The sequence below is a fragment of the Strix uralensis genome, chromosome 34 (assembly GCF_047716275.1).
Source record: "Strix uralensis isolate ZFMK-TIS-50842 chromosome 34, bStrUra1, whole genome shotgun sequence".
Classification (NCBI taxonomy): domain Eukaryota; kingdom Metazoa; phylum Chordata; class Aves; order Strigiformes; family Strigidae; genus Strix; species Strix uralensis.
This window is the reverse complement of record NC_134005.1, coordinates 2,112,423-2,132,823: the sequence shown is the minus strand read 5'-3', so window position 1 is coordinate 2,132,823 and position 20,401 is coordinate 2,112,423. Positions and strand designations below refer to the sequence as shown.

The following is a 20,401-nucleotide window of genomic DNA, read 5'->3' as shown; positions in this document are numbered from 1 at the left end:
TCACATCCCCAGATCACCCAGACAGACACTGAAGCTCCACCCCGCTGAGTACACCAGCACCACCATCCACCCCCTGTCCAGAAGGAGCAGGGTTTGTGGCACCAGCAGAAATCACAGATTTAAGGCTGTGCGTGGCTTTCACCCTGTGAAAAGGCGAGTTAACATCACTGCTGGGTTATTATTAAAGGTCACTCCCATAGCACAACATAATTACCCCCTGCTTTACCAAGAGCAAGGCAGAAATACTCCCAGGAAACATGCTCACAGTCCAATGGCCCCACTGAGCTCCTGGGGCCAGGGCAAGGGACGAGCAGACAGGATTGGCCTGGTCCAGGTGACACCGGGGACAGCTGGGGATGGCTGTGGGGTGATGGAGGCAAGTGGGTGAGGGAGAGGTGACAGGTACCACTGAAGAGGAAGCAAGCAAAGCAAGCTCACAGTTGGAAGGGTTTCACACAGAGGAGAAAGATGACTCTCCCGAGGGCAGAGCAGCTGAAAAGGCGGCATTAATTGAGTTAGGCACTCTCAAAATGCATGACAAGCCAGCTGGCCCAGAAGGACCCTTGGGGTGCCCAACCCCCTGGGACTCCTGCCTCCTGCTCCAGGAAGCGGACGGTGGGAAATAAACCAATCCTTCTCGCACCAGCCTACACCATTAACTCTGGGGTGGGCACCTCTTTGGGCTGCCCCGCTCTTTGCAGAGCCCCATTAAATCTCCCTGGGACCTGAAGTCCTCCCCAGGCTGCTGTGCTGTAGAGAGCTGAAGGTTTCCCCTCTCTTTGCCCCTGGCTGCCTCCCTCTCCAAGTCAGGAGACACAGATTTATGGTGATACATCCCAAAGTCCTCACCTGGGCTGTGTGAACACGGGGTCCATACTGCCTTAACACAATTGCTACTTGTTCTCTGAGTTGGCAAAGACAAACCACCTGCTTCTGCAAGCAGCGTGGCAATCTGTCAGAGTTCAAGGATCACCTGGACAATGCTCTTAGTCATATGATTTCGTTCTATGTGGTCCTGCGAGGACCAGGGAGTTGGACTTGATGATCCTTATGGGTCCCTTCCAACTTGAGATATTCTATGGATCAATGCTCCTGCACAGCTACAAGGGCAGTAGTAACAGCAGGTCTTCCCACTGTGGCTGTTTTCAGGGATGAAGAGATGGACCAGGTGGATAAGAGAAGATTTTTTTATAACAGGCTCATTTAACAGAGTCTATCACAGCATGGAGTGGCTCCTCACTTAGAGCACATGGAGCTGGTGGCTGTGGCCAAAGAAAACATTGGCAAAGAAACCATTGTGGGACCAAAACACTGGCTCTGGCTTTTAGAGGAACAGCAAGCATTGCTTCTGCTCCATGCCGGGACAGTCTCCTGTCTCCTCGGTGATACAAGAGGCAAACAGAGCACTGGCACATGCCAGGCAGATCCCACTCTTTCTGAAAAAGAAATACAGGATGGTGTTTTGGGAAATGATCTCCCTGACTGGTATTCTCCTCGTCTGCCTTAAACCAGCCAGTCAGCAGCAAGAGATCTGAAACCCACCCAAAACCCATCCTGCCCATCCACCATCCCAATATCAGCCTCTCGAGGGGAAAGAGTGGCTGTACAGAAGGATGAGCACCAGTTTCACTGTCTTGTGAGTGTCCACCCTCACGCAGGACAAAATCCCCATTCTCTGGAAGGGTTTTTGCTGCCAATCCCTGTCTCGGCAGCAGCCAGCTCAGGGCTGATGATGGGACCAGCAGGGAAGCTGGGCTCTCCATCACCTCTGCACTAGGCAGCACCTTGGACTAGAAGGAATCAGCACAAAAATCCCCTGTGCAGATTTACACCCAAAAAGATGTGAAGATTTGGCACCTGGATTCAAATTTGGCTTGAGCCTCTTCTCCTAAGAGTTTAAAGATTTCTCACCTACCCTCTGAAGACAGGGATGCACCAGGAAAGAGCACAGCGATACCAGAGATGGCACTCTTGGGCAGAGCGACGCCAGTGCGTTCAGAGGGACTTTCCCTTAAGGAAAGCTGTTTGATGCACAGCTTGCTGGAAGCAGGAAAAGAGTGAAGGGTGAGAAACAGTTGGAGAAATTACGAGAAACAAGGTCTGGAAAATTTTGTCACCGTACTCCTCATTGCCACACGTAGTGACAGCAGGTCAGCAAATAAAGAGGACTATAAATAGCCCATCCTGCCCCCCAGATTTCATCTGGTGGCTTCACTACTCAGTGCTCTGCCAGAGGGATGACGGGGAAGCAACAGCAGCAGTCCCTGAATCGATGCTCTCGCTCTGCCTCATCCAGGCTATGACAGCAAGCCGTTCCCATGAACAACAGAAAAATTAAAAAAAAAAAAAAAAATCAACATTTTGTTTCATAAACACTGAAGCTCTGCAGAGACCGGCCTTGAGCAGCAGCCTCCTGCCCAGAGGGAATTAAAGGAGGAGTCATCCAGGCCGCACAGGCGTAACATCATTTATAGGGAGAAGGATGCTGTTTGCAGTGCAAACGTACCTCGGGTTCCTGCTGCGTGCCCCGGGTAATGAAGATGTCCAGAAAGCAAAGACAGAAGTCAGCTGCTCCCCAGGTTTGCTAGCTGAACATCGCTGACAGAGCAAGACGTTGTCACCTTCCAGACAGCCTTTGCTGACTGGCTACAAAACCAGAAGGCAACCCCCATCCCACCGCAGCCTGCTCGGGGCATGGGTGACACAAGGACACCTCCCACACTTTGTCCTGAGACAGTCAGCTGCCCGACAGCACCTCGGGTAGGACGTGCAGCACTTTTCACCCAACCAATGCTTTCTCCTTTGCCTTCCCTACCCTCAATCTGCTCCTCCAACAGCCTGGGGCTGCTCCCCAGTCCCCGAGGCAAAGGACAGCTCTCAGGGTCTGTCACCCTGTGCAAAGGAGGAGGCTGAGCCTCAGAAAACCCAAGAGGAATAGTTAAAGCAATTCTCACGCAGCTGTTCTGGGCTCCAACCTCCACTGCAATGGCCCAGGTGAAAGTCCTCCAGGTGTGCGACAGCGTAATGGGCGGTCAGAAGCCCTGGGGCAGCAGAAGCTGTCTCAAACCTGCAGTCAGGCTCCCAGGAGCGCAACCAGAAGGTGCCATGCCCAGGCCTGGGGCAGGCTGGCTGACTCGCCAGCACGTGAGCTGGGAAAAGAGCAGCACCGTGCTGGAAAACGCACGGAGATGGAGGGGGCATGGTGATAGCAGAGAAGAAAGAAGCTTACAGACATGTTGCAAATAGAAAATCATCACCCCCCCAACCTTTGTCCCGACAAAGCATCACTGTACCACACCTAGTATGCAGGTTTATGTCTCTAAGATAGACTTGGTAACAGCATATGCTCACTTACGCCTGGCTCCAAACCCCTCCCTGGCAATCATTTTATTTACTTTTCATTCTCTCTGGGTGCAACAGGCAGCAAATTTCCAGGTCTCCCTTGCTCCAGCTCCCCAGTGTCTCTGTCCACAAGCACAGAGCCTCTCCATCAGCTGTTCACAGCAGCCGCACTGCCACCCCAGAGGTGAAGCCTGCCTGGCACCAGTCCTTGGTCCAAGACACTCCATCTCTGAGAAATAAGAGGCCACTTCTCCCTTACACCAAGCAAAACGCTTCTCTGCTGCTGCCAAACCACACGGAGCTGAAGGCCGCATTCAGCAGCACGTTTCCATCACGACTCAGCCCTTTTCTAACTTACCCACGGGATTTAAGCAGGGAAAGCAGCACCCATGGGGCTACCAAAGCCCAAAACGTACTGCCCCGAGGAGCTGATGGCACTGGGGGGATGAGGAGGGGGTATGGTCTACTGTCACCCATCTGAGACTCCCCAGCACCAGGGGCATGGTGGATGGGTGCATTTTGGATGTACATGCTCGCTGCTGCTGTTGCTACCTCTCCCCTCCGGTGGCTGACAGAGGACTGCTGTCAGATTTTTGCCTTGCACTGTTTTTCACTGCCTGCATTTTCCATTTCTTCCTTGTTACAAAAACAACAAAGCAGAAACCCCATCAAATATAACAGAGAGTTGGGGGGTTTTCTGGTCAGTAACAAGGCTGCGATCTGGCTCGCAGGGTCCCTGCACTGCAACCTGCTAGGGGACATGGAAGGAGAGAGGGCGGAGGAATGAGAAGTTACTAATGCTGTAGGAAGACCCACTTGGGAGGAGAAAGCCTCCTGGTTGGTTCAAAACACATTTGCCGAGAAAATCCTGGATGGAAAGGAAAGCGTCATTTTCTACATGTTTAGCTCAACAAAGCCTTTCCCCAAAGAATCTACTGGCAATGCATTATGCTGGATTTGTAGCTACGAAGTTCCCACTCTCCAGACACGCCAGGTCAATACACAGAGGGGGTCTGACATGTGCCACAGAGGTGCAGAGCTCCCTGCTGATCCATCGCGGCACACGGACTGATTGGTGTGTGTCAGCTCTGTCCCAGGGAGGAAACGTGTCTCGCGTGAAGGGGACAAAGAGGTGATGCAGGAACAGCAATGCTCAAAGTAAATGACAAGGCACAGGTCCTTAACAGAGGATGAAAACTCTAGAGAACAGCGAAGTTTGGGGATGAGCCTTTGGCAGCCTTTGTCACAGGTCTCAAAAAAAATCCTTGTATATCCTTTGGGATTTAATGTCTTCCTTTTGATGGGAAACCCAAACAAAGCTGAGGAGCTGGATACTGCCCTTAGAAAGGGGGACAAATCAGTCTTTCAGGAAGAAACCTTTAAGGTAAGAAATATGATAAAATGTCCGAATTTGAGTCCAGACCTACTGTCTCCTGCTGGGTGACTCTGGTGACCCATTCCAACGCTGCAGAAAACATCTTGGTGCAAAGGCTTAACTCAGCTTTGAGCTATCAAAGGCCCAAAGGGTGAGGAGAACGTATTCTCAGTCTGTCTCTAACCACGTAGAGGTCTAGAAGAAGAGCAACCATGAGAGATTTATGGCTCAGCAGTGCCAGAGAAGGGACGTGGGTTGGCGGGAGTTGGGCACGTCCAACCACACAGCAATGGTTGGACTGTGTTGCTTATATGATTGCTCTGCTCAAAGTAGCAGCAGTGATTAAAGGGTAAGTAGGAAAAATAGGTTGAACAATTAGAAAAAAAAATATCTAAGCACACAGTCTTGTCCAGGCAGAGGAAGAACATTTTTCTCTCCTGGCCAAAATAAGCGTGTGTGTCTCATTGATGGTGGGAGTCTCTGATGATCGGCTCCAGCAAGGTCAGATGGATGGATGGTTAAACTCTATTGATCTCACCTTCATGAGACCTGATGTTTGATTCCCTCGATGTCAGACTGGGTGAGTTTGACCTGATAATTTAGAATACTAACAGTGCTTAATGTGGACCAGAAATAATATCTGACATGCTGCCCTTCTGCCAGGCTCTTAATGAGCAACTTGAGGTCTTAATAGCTTGGAGACCATCTTCATTTCCAGCTCTGCCACGGAGAATCACATGGTGTCTGCTGAGGGACCCACAGAAACTACATTTCTGCTTAATTAACATACAGAGCAGGAAAGGGAGCTGCCACAACGCCCCCAGCGCTAACGAGCCAGTGAAGGGGCTATGCCAAACCCTTCGGAGCAGAGGCTGCTATCCTGCCAGATGCTCAGGACCCTCAACTGCTACCGACTCAGCAGAGTTGGGTGACTCAGCATCCCCTGGAAGAACAAGCACCTGCAGGCTCGGGTCCTAAGCCAGTTTAGGTGGAGACGGGGTAATTAAAAGCTGAAAACTGATTCGGCATTCACATTTCCAAAAACCTAAATTGGTTCTAAAAAAAGGAAAGAGTAAAGATAGACAGGCAACTGGCCAGCAAGTGGCCCCAGAAGAAATTAATTCCACACAGGCTTTGCTGTAACGTGCTTGCTTCTCTGTTATTATAAAACATATGCATTGTTCTATCACCAAAATTAGATTTTCCCTCTAGCTTGCAAATAAACCCTAATCTAATTTACCAGGAGATGACGGGGCCTCCAAGCAGAGCTTACAGCTCTGCTCCTCCTTCCCTGCCCACCTCCCTCCACCTGCTTTTGTGGGCTTTCCTCTGCATTTTAGGGTCTGTTCTTGAAGGTGTCGTGCATCAAGAAGGGCCACACTAAAGACTGGTTAGATCCGGCTGTGAACAGGCTACCCCAGTGTCCAGGTCTTCTCCCCCAAGCTCTCCTCATAGCCATAGCTAATCTCCAGTTCCCAGTAGGTTGTGTCCTCTGAGCCAGATCCCAGTTCTCTAAACAAACCTGTTTATTGATGATCTCTATTATTTGTAATGGCAGCACTTCAACGCACAATGGTTAACTTTGCTCGGTTTCCTAGGGCATTATGGAAAAACCACTTGCTACTGTAATTAAAACTGCCCAGACTAGACTTTTGTGCTATGCAGAGAGGCCACAGCGGGAGGAACTGCTGGAAATGTGTTTATAAATGTGCTCCAGCACGACTGCAAGATTGCTCTCGGGCTTGGAAACCACAGCCCAGTGCTGGATGGCCCCGCTTCCCAGGGACGTTCAGACAAGTGCTCCCACCAACACCTACAGCTGTACCCAAAGCTGAAGCAGAACCTGCCCTTTCCCTGTAAAACACTAAATAGCTGTTTGGGGAATGTGATGAGCAGTTTAACAGATGAAAATTCACTTCACCAGTGTGGTGTTTGCCTCAGGCCACAAAGGTCTGAGAAAGCAGCTTTCCAATACCAGCCTTCCTTCCCAGGGGAACCAGTATGGGGGCTACAGCAAAGCAGCAGCAAGAGACTGGGGCAGCAGCACATCGTTCTGGTGGCAGTGCCTGTGTAGGTTCTTAGTGTAAAATGACAACACGTAGGGTTGGCAGGAAAGAAAAATCATATATCTGCTTGTCCCAGTGCCTAAGTATAGGTTTGTAGCTCCAGAAATAAAGCAGGACTCTAGGCTATGGACGATGCAAAAAGTGTTGGTAGCATCTCACAGCCCCAGCTTGGCTGGAGAACGTTGTCTCCTTCCCAGCGTCAAACTGGTGGAGATCACTTATTCCCTGAGCACCTAAGCCTGACCACGGCTGGTAGGTGTTACTCCCACAGGGAAAGTTGAAAGCAATTTGTCAGATCACAGGCAAACAGCCTTGGTCTTTGCAAAGCACAAACAGGACACGAGGAAGGAGAAGAGCTGCAAGGAGAGAGCAAAGGGGCACATACCTCATCTGGCTCACGTGGCTGTCCATCAGGAACGCCCAGTGGTACTGGACAAGAAGTGGGCTGCAGTTGGTCATCTCGATGTAACGCACACCTTCAGTGTCGTTCAAGATGCAGCCAAAGTCCAGGGCCGTGGGCTGGATATGGAGATTCGGAAAGTAGACTTCTCCCCGAACCGTGACCCGCTCCTCATGAGGGTGCTCAAGAAATCGTATCTTCAGAACCTTCTCTACTACCCGGGTACACAAATCCTCTTCATAAGCAGGGTTAAATCTGATGGAGAGATGAAGTTCCTCCCCTATCTCCAGCTTCATGGGCTGCAAGGAAATGAAGAGTATTAATCACCAGTGTGATGAAGTCCCAAGGTCTGGCAGCACGAAACATGTAAGTGTTCAACGTGTGACCCCAGCGTAGGCTTCTCAGTTCATCCTGCGTTTTCTTCACAGTGTGCACCTGACTGCAAGCCCCACCACGCTCTTGTCTGAGACTATCTCAGGCTCATCTCACTGTGCTCTGCATCAATACACGAGGAAAATAAATATTCTTCACTGAATTTGGGACCCACAGAAACTCTGTGCCAAATACACAACTAAATCAGCACTCTGGCACACCAGGGCCTTTTGCCCCAGCTCTAGAGGAACTCCTTTACCCTCACAGCACAAGCAGCATAGCACTGCAGCCTCAGCCTTGCAGGAGCTAGTCACTGGCGCAGCACAGAAGTGGTGGCCAGGCCTACAACAAGTGTTTAGCAGAGCCCATGTCCAACACCTTCACCAACAACAGGGCAGGGGCCAGGCAGCGGCTGGAGGAGGTTCCTCAGCCTTCCTGAAAGCAGGGCTGCCCTTGAAGAAAGCAAGCTGCTCTTGAGGTTATCTGAGAATGGCTGCTGGAGAGCTCGATGGCTTCCAAGAGACACCTTTACTACACGGCTTGCCCAGACCTAGCTGCCTGCTCCCCTCTCCTCACGTCTTAGAGCCAGGATGTATTTCCCCAGTTCAGATGATATTTCATTTCCTTCAGCAGCTCGTTTCAAATCTGATTTAGTTCAGGCCAGTCCACCACTGAGTCTAAAGAATAAACTTCTCTACTAGAGGACCTCCCAACAGAAACGTACCACCACACTCCCCCCTCTTCAAACCCCACCAGCAGGAAGGCCCACGGCTGCTCACCTGAACGTCTGCAGAGAGGGGCTGCCGGTCTGCACCGCAGATTAAGAAGGGCTGCTCTAAGGCCAGGACAATGCTGAGTGGCAGGGAGGAGGCGTTTCTTAAAGAAAGAGGCTGGTACTGCAGAGTTAGGACATCACTGGGTTGCTACAGAAACAGGACACAAGGGAAAAAAACAACGTGAAGTGGCCATGGAACTCCTTCCCTTCCTGATGCATTTCAAGTTTATCAACCCCAAAGGGCATACACCTCTATTTACTATTTTTATTAGTTTCTACCCTTCTAGGTGGTTTTTCTCTAAGTATATCTGATGCCTTTCATGTTTAGAAACCACAGCATCCCCCAGGGACAGGGAAACACTCCTGCATACAGAGGAGGGAATAGGACCCCGAGAGGAGGCAGCTGCATGAACAAGATCAATAGCAGAAAGTGAACCCAGACCACTTGTCTCCAGTTCTGTATCCTCTCTCGAGAAGAATGGCACAAGATGATTTTCACACACATACAGTAATTTCTTACAACCTTATCAGCTCTAGTAGCCTCATAAAAGCAGTGATGCTGGTCAGAGGAGAAAAGTGAGCAGGATTTGGCCCATAGTGGAGAGCCTGCAGCAGCCTAAGGTTAGCTTTGAACACCTACAGGCACATACAGCCAGGTAGAAACCTCAACAGTCGGGCTGCAACGGGTGTCCTGCTGCCCCTGCTCCAGTGACAAGCTGTCTGTAGCCTCAAAGTTCAGCTCTGCCTAAGCTATTTCTTCCTGTTTATGCATTGCTCTGGGCTTCCTGCATGGTTTATATCAACTAGACAGTGTTTGGGAAGCTGGTTCTGGATGTATCGTTATCAAACAGCTGCAGCGTCGTAACACTCGATAAATCAGAGCGCATGGCATCAAGCAGACCACAGGCAGACATCAGGGATAGCTGAAAAGCTTCTAATTGAACCCGAACTGCCTGCTCACAGGATTCTGTGCTTCTCTGGAAGCCTGGGAACCAGAGGAGAGACCTGAAAACACAGAAACTAAATAATGAAATATCTTCTCTTTTTCAGACACCTCGCGGGAGAGGGAAAGGTGATGCAGCAGTCAGGATCCAGAGACTAAAGGGCATCTGCTTTGCGCTGGTGTTATCATCACTGCAGCTGAAGGATGTCTGCGGGTCCTTTGAAGAAGGTGAAGCTTGGGGAATTGCAAAGAGCTAGCATCCATACCAACAGGAGAGAAGGCAGAGAGAGACAAGAGATGACAGGTTTTTCTCATCAGCCTGAGGAGTTGACAGGAATCTCAGTTCTTCTCAGCTTCCCTACAGGATCGGTGTTCAGACATCACTGTGCCTTGGAGGATCCCCAAAAACCTCCCTTCACACCGAGTACAGGAACTGGTGTCTCTCTAGAAGTAGCCATGATCCCCCTCAGCAGAGCAGCTGTTATCTCAGTTTTACTTGAGTGAAGTTAAAAACCAGTCCCATCTCTAAAAAAATCCTCACTTACTTTACGAAGCACCTCAGGACGGGTGAGGAGGGGGTTTAGCATCGCTCAGCTGCAGCACTCTGCTCGCCCACCTGCAGCCCCAGCACACGAGGTGGCTGTGCAAAGCCCACGCTGTTCTCGTGGGTCCCACACATCTCGCCCTGTGCCCTTGGCTCAGCAGCTCAATTCTGTCTCCACATCATGAAGGCAGAATACAGCTGGTGGGACTGCTCCCAATCCCAGGGGAGCGAAATATTGATCTCAGTGTTAATGGCAAAATCTTGGTCCAGCTCAGCTCAACAGTCAAAGTCCCACAGACTTGGAGAAGCCATTTAACTTCCTCCTTTGAACACAAGCACACCCCCCCCCACCAGGCTTTCAGTCATCAGCCATGCTCTTCAATGCCAGGATGAAATCCAGAGACTTACCTTCTCCACCCGGAAAGTGATTTCTCTGGAGGACATTTGCAGGACGGGAGCAATGAACTCGCACGTGACATCCACTTGCATCATCTGTGCCTTCCCTGCCTTGCTCCCCACGACGGCGTGGCACAGCAGCCGCTCCTTCACCACCTGCACGGAGGAGTCACCCGTCACCCAGCGGGGGCCAGCAGGGCGTCCCGAAAATGCACTGCATTTGCTACCCACCCAGCCACAGACCGTATTACCGCCATCAAGTTACAGCCACTGGGCTCCTCAGCAGTCTCCTTTTCTTTTTATGCTGCATCTCATTTATTCTGCTCTCAAACGTCCGTAATGCTACACCCCACTATCCACAAAAAACCCTCGTGAGTCATGTGCTGCCTACAATTGTAATAGTCCCTGCCCCAAATGATTACTGTTTTGATTTGTACCACTGCCAAGCATAATACTTACAGAAAGCTGTAGGAACTGATTTAAAAAAAAAATAATAATACAACTATATTAAGGAAAACAGGTGATAGAAGGGCCAATGCTAGCAAACCCTCCCTTGGAAGCTTAGTGGACAGGATCCATGGGAAAAACCCAAATAGCCAGACTGCCTTCAGGTAAAGAGGGGGCCACTCATTCCTAGCAGGTACCGTGTCCTCCTAGAGCTGGTTTTAAAAGAAACCTCCCCAGGAAAGAGATGTCTTGCAGTTCACATGAAAACCCTCTGCTTAAGCTGGATGCTCTTACACTTAAGACTTTTTCCTGATTTCTCATGGTTTCAGTTCCCCAAATTCCTCCCTTCATTTCTCACTCTTCCCTCTGATACAACACCACAATCCAATTCCTCCTCAGAGTCTACAGACTCAAAATCATCCGTGTTGCGTGTGCAATGCAGGGAGTTGGGCTTCTGACCAACCTCAAGAGTATTAAGTTCTCAAGACCCGAGGAAGGTGGAAAGCCCACTCCCAGGGTCTTGGCTTTGACTGCAGGAGGCAGGTAGCCACAGCTCAGCTCACAGATCCCCTTTCGACTTTCCAGGCAAGACAGCCTCACCTGCACCCTGATCACTTTATTTCCTTTCTGGTACCTTTTCCCTGTTTCAGCAAAACCTTTGGGCTCCGAACTGCACAGGGACAGTCCCATCGCAGTCAACTAGGTGAGTAATCGAGTATTCCTCAGGCTACCACCAAGGCAATCCTTTAAAACACCTTTCAAAACACAAGTATCAGCAGGAGCTTGATGCAGCTTTATTCCACATTCACCTAAATATCTGTGGTCAGCGGTCTTGGAGAAAGGGAATGTACACCAGGGTTAGTTGGCAGCTTTTCTGCAGAGTTGGATTTCCCTGGAAAGAAGGGTCCAGGGAGGAGAACACCCAGTGATCCTGCTGAAATCTCCCCCTCTGAGCTGCCATCCAAGGGTGCTGCAAGACCTGCCTGCCCTTGGGATCCCAGGACTGGCTGAGAGACTGGGGTGAGCTGTTATGGAAATACTGACAAAGGCCAAGCTGTCAATTATAATGATCCCTGCGAACAGTTTCCCACATGGATGAACATCATCCCGATCACTACAGCTGACACTGTTCATTTTTCTGCTCCAGGACTCAGTCCTAGACAAGCCCTCTGTCCATGTTTGTCTACAGAGGAAAAATGATGCTACTCCCAGACACTCCCTCCCTTCACAGGTGTTTTGTTTTACTCACTGCTTCCCCCAAATACATTACTTTGCACTTTTTTATTTACTTTCTGCCTGTGCTCCTAATCTAAGCGTAACTTATTTTCTCTGCCCTTCCTTTCTGCCTCAGCACATGACACCTTGTAACCTGCCATTTGCCCCTGAAGTAGCAATATTTCCTTCAGCCCGTGTTTTGGTATCAGCAGGTTGGGTTTACGGTAGCCATGGAAACATGAAAAAGCCTTAGGAGCTGATGGTGGCCAGCGAGGAAAGCAGCTGGTTCTGCCATGGTAACTTGTGGCTCTTGAAAGCACTTGCTCCTGATTGGGAAGGCTCAGCCCTCGGAGGGGGGACCTCACCTGGGGAGTGCTGGAGAAGCCTTCCAGCACCATCTCCACAGTCTTGCCCGGCATCAGCTCCACCCTCTGCGGTTGAACCTTAAACACAGGGCAGGCAGGTCTGGGGCTCTGGGAGGAACCTTGGCCCTTGGTGGTGCTGACAGCAGGGACACGATCGCGCTGGTGAAACGGGCCAAAACCTTCTGTTGACCAGTAGAGCCGATGGGTGCGCCGTCCTTTGTTTGTTATCTTGAAGTGGTAACAGCAGGGATCCAGGCTGGAAGAGAAAAAGAGATGGAAAATGTCATGGGAGCTGCTATCTCCCAGCGGTCACCCAGCTTCAGCACCCTGGTGGCGTTATCTGACTGCACACTCAGCGATAAAAGCACCTCCAAAAAGGCTGACCTAGCTCAAAGCTTCAGCAAAAGCCAGACCTTGGTTGCCCCTAAGTTTATCAGCATCCAGCAGCTGCTCTGTTTGCGTACAGCAAGGAAGAGCTGCATGAGATCATCATCTCAGCTGCTGCAGGCAGAGCATCACCAGCCTAGAGACCCTCCGGTGACCTGGGCACCCCTTGCCTCGCTGGCGGGGCCCCTGCCCTGGCACCCACGTTATCCCCTCACCCCCCATCCCTTAGGGAGCATCCAACCCTCATCACCCCCAACATGTCATCCTTTGCCTGAACAGTGCCGCTGGTTTTGTGGTTTAGGAAGATAAATGCACTGTGAGAACATAGGATCAACAGAAGTTTCCCCAATACAAACATGGCAGCAAGACCAGGTCTGGCTGCTGAGGGGACAGAGCAACAACGAGAGATGAATAACGAGAGCTAGATATAAACCAAGATGAATATTCAATGGAAATTGATTTCTTCATGTAAAGAAACACTAACTGCAGGCTAGTCTGGAGTAATTATTTTACCCTCTATAAACCTGAGCATGACCAGGACATGAATTGTTCCTGGAACAGTTACTGGTTTTTTGAAAAGGACAGAATACACGGCTTACAAAATGCATGTCTGCCACAAGCAGCTAAATACAGACCTGAGAGTGTAGAACTAACCAGTCTTTGAAACAGACTGTCAAAACATGATGCGTACAAGCTTAGTGTGAAATGGTTTATGTGGCGGACAGCACAGATGAAAGCCTGGAGAAGCTCTGGGTGGATGCAGAATTTGTGGCTCTGGGAAAGCCCAACTCATCTGAGATGTTACCTGGGTCCCATCTCAGCTCACTTGGCGGCAGCTCTGCAGCCGGCAGCAATGGCAACAACTCCAGAGTCTGCAGACCAAGACGTGAAGGGGAGCAGAGGACGATGACACAAATCACACTGACATTGTCCGCTCCGTTGGGTAGCCAATTTGTGGCCGCACACAGCACAGGCCATGCTGGACAAGCGTCAACCTCCCTGCAATGTCCCTGCTTATGTGTGTGGCCTGTGCATGCATATTTAAACCCCCAAAGTCTATCCTAAGAGTAGGATCAACCTGCTCTTTCTACCCCAAAATTTAGGTATTGGACCACCGTGGACCCTCTCTGCAGCCAGGGAAAGGAACAGGCACCTCGAGAAGACTATTCTTCCTGTCCCAAGAGGTCTCCCACACAAGGCAGGCAGCACTTTGAAAAGGCTTATTTTTCTCCCATTTACAGGAACATGCCTGGTTTCAGACACAGGCCTTAGGACCAGTGAATCCCCTCCTTTGAGCTAAGCTCTTTAAATAACACTTTCCATTTATCCCGCCCAAACTCAGTGGACTTCTCCTCCTCTCCCTTTCAGAGCTGGTCCTGCAGCCACCCTCGCCTGCCCGCGCCTCAGGCCGCCGCTGCGGCGGTGACACCGAGGAAAGCCGGTGGGAGAAACGAGGAAAGAGCGACTGTGTCTAATAAAGAGCAGCCTGGCAGGGGAGACGGGGAAGGCGAGCAAACTGAGGGATGGTACGGGGCAAAGAAATTCTGCTGCTCCTCCAGGACTGCGGGCAGAGGGCAAACAAAACAGCACCATTAATTTAGTCAAGGACCTGCTAACAAGCTACCACCAAGGTTTTCCACTGTTGCGAGATGATACTCCATAGTGAAGGGAAAAACAAGCAACATTATCGCAAAGGGAAATATGTTTATACTTGTAATGTAGCATTTTCCACCCAGAGGCTTCCAGGACCTGCTGTTTTCCTCCAAATTTTTATTTGAAAAAGTGAGGAAATATATGTATTATAGCTAAAGACAAGTCAGTGACAATTTAACAGCTGGTTTCTATTTTGGTGGCTTTTGAGGGTATCTAACAACTTTGAAATGGCCATAGAAGGTTTCTAAAGGAAGCCCTGTGGCTTCAGGAGAACAGAGCCAGGACCTTGAGCGCTGAAGAACAACTAGCCTGAAGGACTACAGCAAAACTCCTTCTTGCTGAGCCCACAGCAGAAGCGGACGCTGAGAGATCCCCTACCTGAAGTGGGGTCCCAAGTTGAGCTCCGGCACAAAGGGTTTGTCGGTGACAATCGTGGTGCCAATGCCAACAGCCCGGACGGGGATAACGTAGGTGTGGCTGTTCTCTATGAACAGGTTCACCTCGTCCTTGAATTTCTCCGTGTCATCCAAGTTCGCTATGACAGCCACAGACACCTCTGTCTCGGGGGGAATCACTCCTTCGCTGGGTTCAATCCTCCAGCGCGAGCATTTGTCAGCCTGTAAGACAAGCCAAACACTAACTTAGCATGGAAACCACGGACCCTGGTCTCTTGTGGGGTGCAGGAAAAGGAAGGACTAAAGATATGAGGCAATGCAGAGGCCGATATACCCTGTGAGCCCCCCAGGTACACTGCAAGCTGCCTGGGGAGGGAGGGACCGGGACAGCAGTGCCTGAGCAGCTCTGCGGGTCAGTGCCTGGTATGAGCACGCAAACCCCATCATTCATACACCAGTACCACCCACCCCAGGTGGCTTGCTCTCTGCAGAGATGGAAAGCAGGTTTTCATTGTGGAATCAAAGCAAGCTGCCCTGGGAATCCCCCGCTTTGAGGTTACATTTATCCCCCAAACAGCTGGAAAAGCAGCATGAGGGAAATTCAGCCCCCTCCTTGGCCCAGGGGCTGACCCTGTACTCTCACACACTGCCTGATGCTCCATCCACAACACCAAGTCCACAGTGCCAGGTCTGGGCTAACCAGCCCCAGAAGTCTGACCCACCTAGCATGGAGAAGAACAAACCTCCTCTGAACCCGTTTTCAAGCCCCTCACAGATCCCCCCTCCAGTGGGGAGCACACCCCACCCAGCCTCAGCACACGAGCCTGTCCTGGCTGCATCAGCCCTGCTCCCCCTGCCAGGGAGCAACCCAACCTCCCTCGGCTACGCAGCTTCTCACACTACGCAGCCTCCATGAATTAAAGAGCCTTTTTCTGCAGCCAGTCTCCAGAGGTGCTCTGCAATGCGACGGAGTCCACCGTAGGTACACGACCCTTACACGTACATTCTTGTGCAACAACCCAGCTGGTTTGACCCCCAGTAGGTGCGAAACTCACCTCACTGCGAGCAGTTTGAGGACAGACCTCACACCCTAGTCTCTATCATTAACAGCAGTTCGACAGAAAGCAAATGCAGATCTAACAGGGAAACCGTGCGGAAACCCATGCCCTTTCAGGAGCAAAGGGCCACAGCGTTCTCTTGGTCTCAGAGCTCCAAACACATGACTCTTAGAGATAAATACCTTCCACAAAATAAAGGGAGAACTTGCAAAAATGATCCAGACTCATTTCTGCTCAAACATCTATGCAAATTCTCTGTTTTACTGAGGGGTCCCCCAGCTAAAACTGCCCCCAGAGCCAGGCTCCTCTTGCTGCACTGGGATGGAATACGTTGCTTTCTCAATCATACAGTGATATGCAAATGTTGCGTATAAAAATCAAGTCACAGGTTGCTTGTCAGTCATTTTTGTTAGAAAATAGCCCCACAGATACTTACCATCTTTGCCCTGAAGGATGCAGGGATGACACTCTGATTGGAGAGGTGGAGAGTTCGGGAAGCATCTTGTGTAACTTGGATACTGCCAAAATTTATCTTACTTGGATGCACGTAGACAACTGGTCCTTCTCCAGTGCTCACTAAATGGATTTTCTGCTCCAGAAAGAGGGTAGGAAAGATCAAAAAAACCAACAGAGAAAGTTTAAAATGATTAGACAGCTCTTAAGGGTACTCCTAGGCTGGGGGATAATTATGGCTCTTTGAAGTTTTTTCAGTGTTGTAAAACCGAAACAGAAGGCCTGGAGCAAGTGTGGGATCTGGACTGATCCCATCTGAAAGCCACAAGCTCCCGTTATCAGGGGATAAAGAAACCCTGTTTCCCGTGCTTGCTTTTTCACACCTCCTCCACACTGTTAACTCTCCCTCCTCTACCTTGTGCCTGCTCCCACTCCTTTTACTGCTCAGTCTTGCCCCAGACCACCCTCCCTGACTTCTGCTGCTGCACAGCACACTTGGACAGGGACTTTAGTCCCAAAGCTACACCTGTGAACGCCAGCACAAGTCAGAAGCAAAGCAGGCCCTTTAGAGTAGAGATCACACAAGTCAGTTGCCTCTGATTTGCACAGACGTGTATTCCTGGTATTATGTGGATAATGGGCATTAATTATTAATTACATCATTCAAGCAGTATTGTTTTCTTTTGACAGTCTGAGACCCAAAAATTCTGTTCTTGCAGAACTGGCACAGACTATTGGAGGAGGAATGTGGATCCCTTGGCTAAACCACCTCCTCACATCATTAAAAACATTCAGGAGGCATTCAGGAGATCTAGCAGCATCATTTCCACTTGTTTTATTAAAAGTTTAAATCCCTGTAACAACTTTCAAAATGTCAGCCTTTCTTTCTGTTACAGAAAGCTTAAGGTTCCCAGGAACCCTCTGACATCCTCTTTCATGCCCAGAGAGACGAGAAGACGTTTTAAAACAGCTGCTTCAAAAGTTGATATCATTTTAAATTAAAGTTTAATTAACTATATTTGTTCTCGATTTCAGCTAGATGAAGCCAGGACACTACAGACAACATTCTCTTGCCTACATTTTGTTGTCATTGCTGCTGTTGTGTATGCCTGAATGTGAACATCATCTTTCAGAAGGCTTTAGTCCAGGAATGCTTTGCCTCATCCATTTCCAAACTTAGTAGAAAAAAAAGTCTCTGTGCTCCAGGTGCAAGCGGTGTGGAGACTCACGAGTCTTTGGCTGGGGCTCTTGGCAAAGAGATATGATGGATGTTTCTCAGACGTGATGGGCCTGACTTTCAGCATGGCCTCTCACACAGCGCTTGCTTTAGCAGGATTCAGGGACGTCCCTGCGTGCTCTGAACAAAAGGCCTAACGAAGCACCAGTGCTGTTCATCTAATAGCACAGCAGAGTACGAGACCCAGGGGTTGTTCTGGGCTTCAGACTGGCCTTCTTATCCCGTCTGACCTACCGTAATTAAATGCTGTGTCAGACACTTAGATTACCACCTGGGATGATACATCCTTCCTCTTCTCTAGGTGAAGGGAAGTGGCTGCAAGTATACTTGAAATTACAAGACCTCCTGACCTTGTTAATGTATAGAAACCAGTAAAGTAGGACGTTTAGTTTTAACATTAACCATCGATTGTGTTTCACTAGCTTTTATTTTTCCCATATTTTACTGCAATGTATATAATTTCATTTATACTCTTTTCCTACCTACCCTCTGACATCTTACCCACTTGTAAAACATCTTGAAACCTGTAACTCCTTGCCTAGTGGAGATAAAACAGGCCTTGCACAGTCTGGCAAACTCCCTGAGTACATCCCTGATAACAGGGACCTAAAAATGCAAGACAAGCGCCTGAGAAGACGCCAGTGTCAAGAAAAGCGACTGGAAGCCGGTTTAAACCAACCCCCTCAAAACAAACGGGAGCCGAAGGAGGGATGAGGTCACTCCATGACCATGTACGGACATGGGAAACCTGAAGTTCAGCTAGCAGACAGTGTGAGGAAGACGATGTGGACCACCAAGGCGGGGAGAAGACCCTCACTCTATTTTTACTACGCACGCTCAGACTATGTAAATGAATTCTGAGAACCCATTAGCATAAGACTGTCTTTTCTAGGAAACCTGATGCATATGTATGCTTTTTGTGTATATTAGTCAGAGAGTTTTGTTAGTAAGCGTGGCACTCATGGTGGAGCGATCCCCAGCGCTGCGAATAAAGAATCCCTGCTGAGCAGTTATACTCAGTTCTGACTGTGAAGCCCTTTGTTTCGCAGGCATTAGCTGTTGCGTATGTCACAAACCCCTTCTTTCCTTGTCCACACCAGCATATGTTACAAGTTCTTATTTTCCCGGGAAGGATCCCCGGAATTAGCAACCCTGCCTTACGCTTCACACCTCACCAAGATGAGTCGCACAAAGGCCCACGTCTCCTGGAACTCACCAGAGGGGATCCTTCACTCCCAAACACTGCAACATGAGCAACAGTGTCCTGCTCTCCCGTCACCTGGGCCTCCAGGGTCAATGGGACCTCCACCGAGCCGCGAGGCTGGACAATCCCCCACGGCACGGGGCTGGAGTACCACACAGCAGCGTCCTCCTTGTGTTCCTGTAAGGGACAGAGTCAAATGCAACACACAGGAGTGACCTTTGAGGAAACTTTGAACTCCTCAACATCTACACAATGGCAATTCACACACATTTTCAAAAATCCCCAGGAGAAAGCAGAAAGGTACAAAGCAAGATGCAAGACTTGTATGGGCTTAGCGTCCTCAGGGGGGCCAAAAGCTGCTGCACCCACAAACACCCACTCCTGTGCTGGCAGCCTCCTTGCAGCAGCTTTTCACAACCCTCTACGTTCTCCTGCATGAAAGCATCCCAAAGACTAGAATATAAACTGCTTCCTAAAGAGTTTAAACTGCTTCCTGAAGTTTATATTCAGGTAGCTTCCTCTTCTCAGCAACCTTTAGGTTTGAATATAAACCAGCAAGGTCTTATCCAAAACCCTTTTTTTCCCTGATAAACCCCTTGATAACATCTGAGGGCAGGAGGCGGATGCAATGCCAAACCTGAGGGAGAACCCTGTAGCAGCCTGGAAGATCGCTGTCGTTCACAAGGGTCAGCATCTGCTGATAAGGGAATTTTAGAAAGCACCGTCCAAACATCACGACGGGGTTGAGCACTCGCAGCGGAGGAACCATGCATCTAGGCGAAGAGATGACCAAAAGGGAATTAGAGATACTGAGAGAATGTAGAGGTTGTTTACTCCCCAAGTAGTGTGAAATAGAGCATAACACATTTGTCAAATAGACACTTAATACCCCTACAGCGATAAATCGCCTTTAACTTCTTCTGACTCAACCACCTCCTGTAAAGGTGGGGCAAAGCCCTGGGACTCAGCCTCGCCAAGTGCCCAGGTAACACACAGTGCCCTGTCCCAGAGCTGCCTGATCAGCTCTGCCCGCTCTTTGCCCCAGGAGGCTGGCAAGGACCCTCCCAACAGTCCCAGCAAGGCGTGAGCTCTGGGGGAGCCTTCCCACCGAGGACCAGCGCTCACCAAAGCTCAAAGAGCACAAGACTCCATCCAGTGTCTCAGTGAAAACGACTCCCTCCTCTCCCACACCGCTGTTGCCCTGCCTGAGAACTCAGCCCTTTGCCCCAGCGATGGAGGGCACAAGCCACCCCCTGCCTTAGGCAGTGGGGGATCACCCTCTCCCAGTTCCTGCACCCCCACGGCTCCATGCACTGTCTGTCCCCATTTGCACTTGTTTTACAAAACTGCAGCCCAGGCACTGACTGGGTGACTCTGCCTGGGAGAGGGAACAGCACAGTGAACTCATCCCTCTTGTAATCAAACCGACACCCACTGCAGCACAACAGCATTGAACCTGGCTGCAGCAAGAACAACTTTTGGCTTCAGTCTGAGAACATTAATGCTCAAAAGAACCAGAGGGAAGCAGAGAAACCTGAGCTCACCTTCCACACCAAGGACTATTTTCCCCTTCATAAGATCGTGCTTTGAGCTTTCCCTCACCAGTCCTGCCATAAGCCCCTTTCCCATTCGCATGCACCTTCGTTAACTGACCCAGACACCAGCTCTCAGCAGGCTGCTCACTGCGGCCCAAATGAATGTTGTAGTTTGGTTGCAACCCAGCACAAGTCCACCACTTGCAGGAAGGAGGAATGATGGCCCTTTGGAAATTTAT

The 20,401-nt window shown here is 50.0% G+C and overlaps 1 protein-coding gene across 1 annotated transcript in view; it reads right to left on the bottom strand.

Moving 5' to 3' along the window:
* Positions 1 to 20,401, bottom strand: part of LOC141936827 (hydrocephalus-inducing protein homolog) — a 99,689-nt gene that overhangs the window by 31,641 nt on the left and 47,647 nt on the right. Inside the window, exons 19-26 of the mRNA XM_074854149.1 lie at positions 19,265 to 19,400; positions 18,640 to 18,804; positions 16,170 to 16,322; positions 14,659 to 14,897; positions 12,241 to 12,496; positions 10,226 to 10,369; positions 8,335 to 8,478; positions 7,169 to 7,482 (exon numbers count right to left, since the gene is read on the bottom strand). Coding sequence (XP_074710250.1) covers positions 7,169 to 7,482; positions 8,335 to 8,478; positions 10,226 to 10,369; positions 12,241 to 12,496; positions 14,659 to 14,897; positions 16,170 to 16,322; positions 18,640 to 18,804; positions 19,265 to 19,400 — 1,551 coding nt within the window. The remainder of the gene's footprint in view (positions 1 to 7,168; positions 7,483 to 8,334; positions 8,479 to 10,225; positions 10,370 to 12,240; positions 12,497 to 14,658; positions 14,898 to 16,169; positions 16,323 to 18,639; positions 18,805 to 19,264; positions 19,401 to 20,401) is intronic.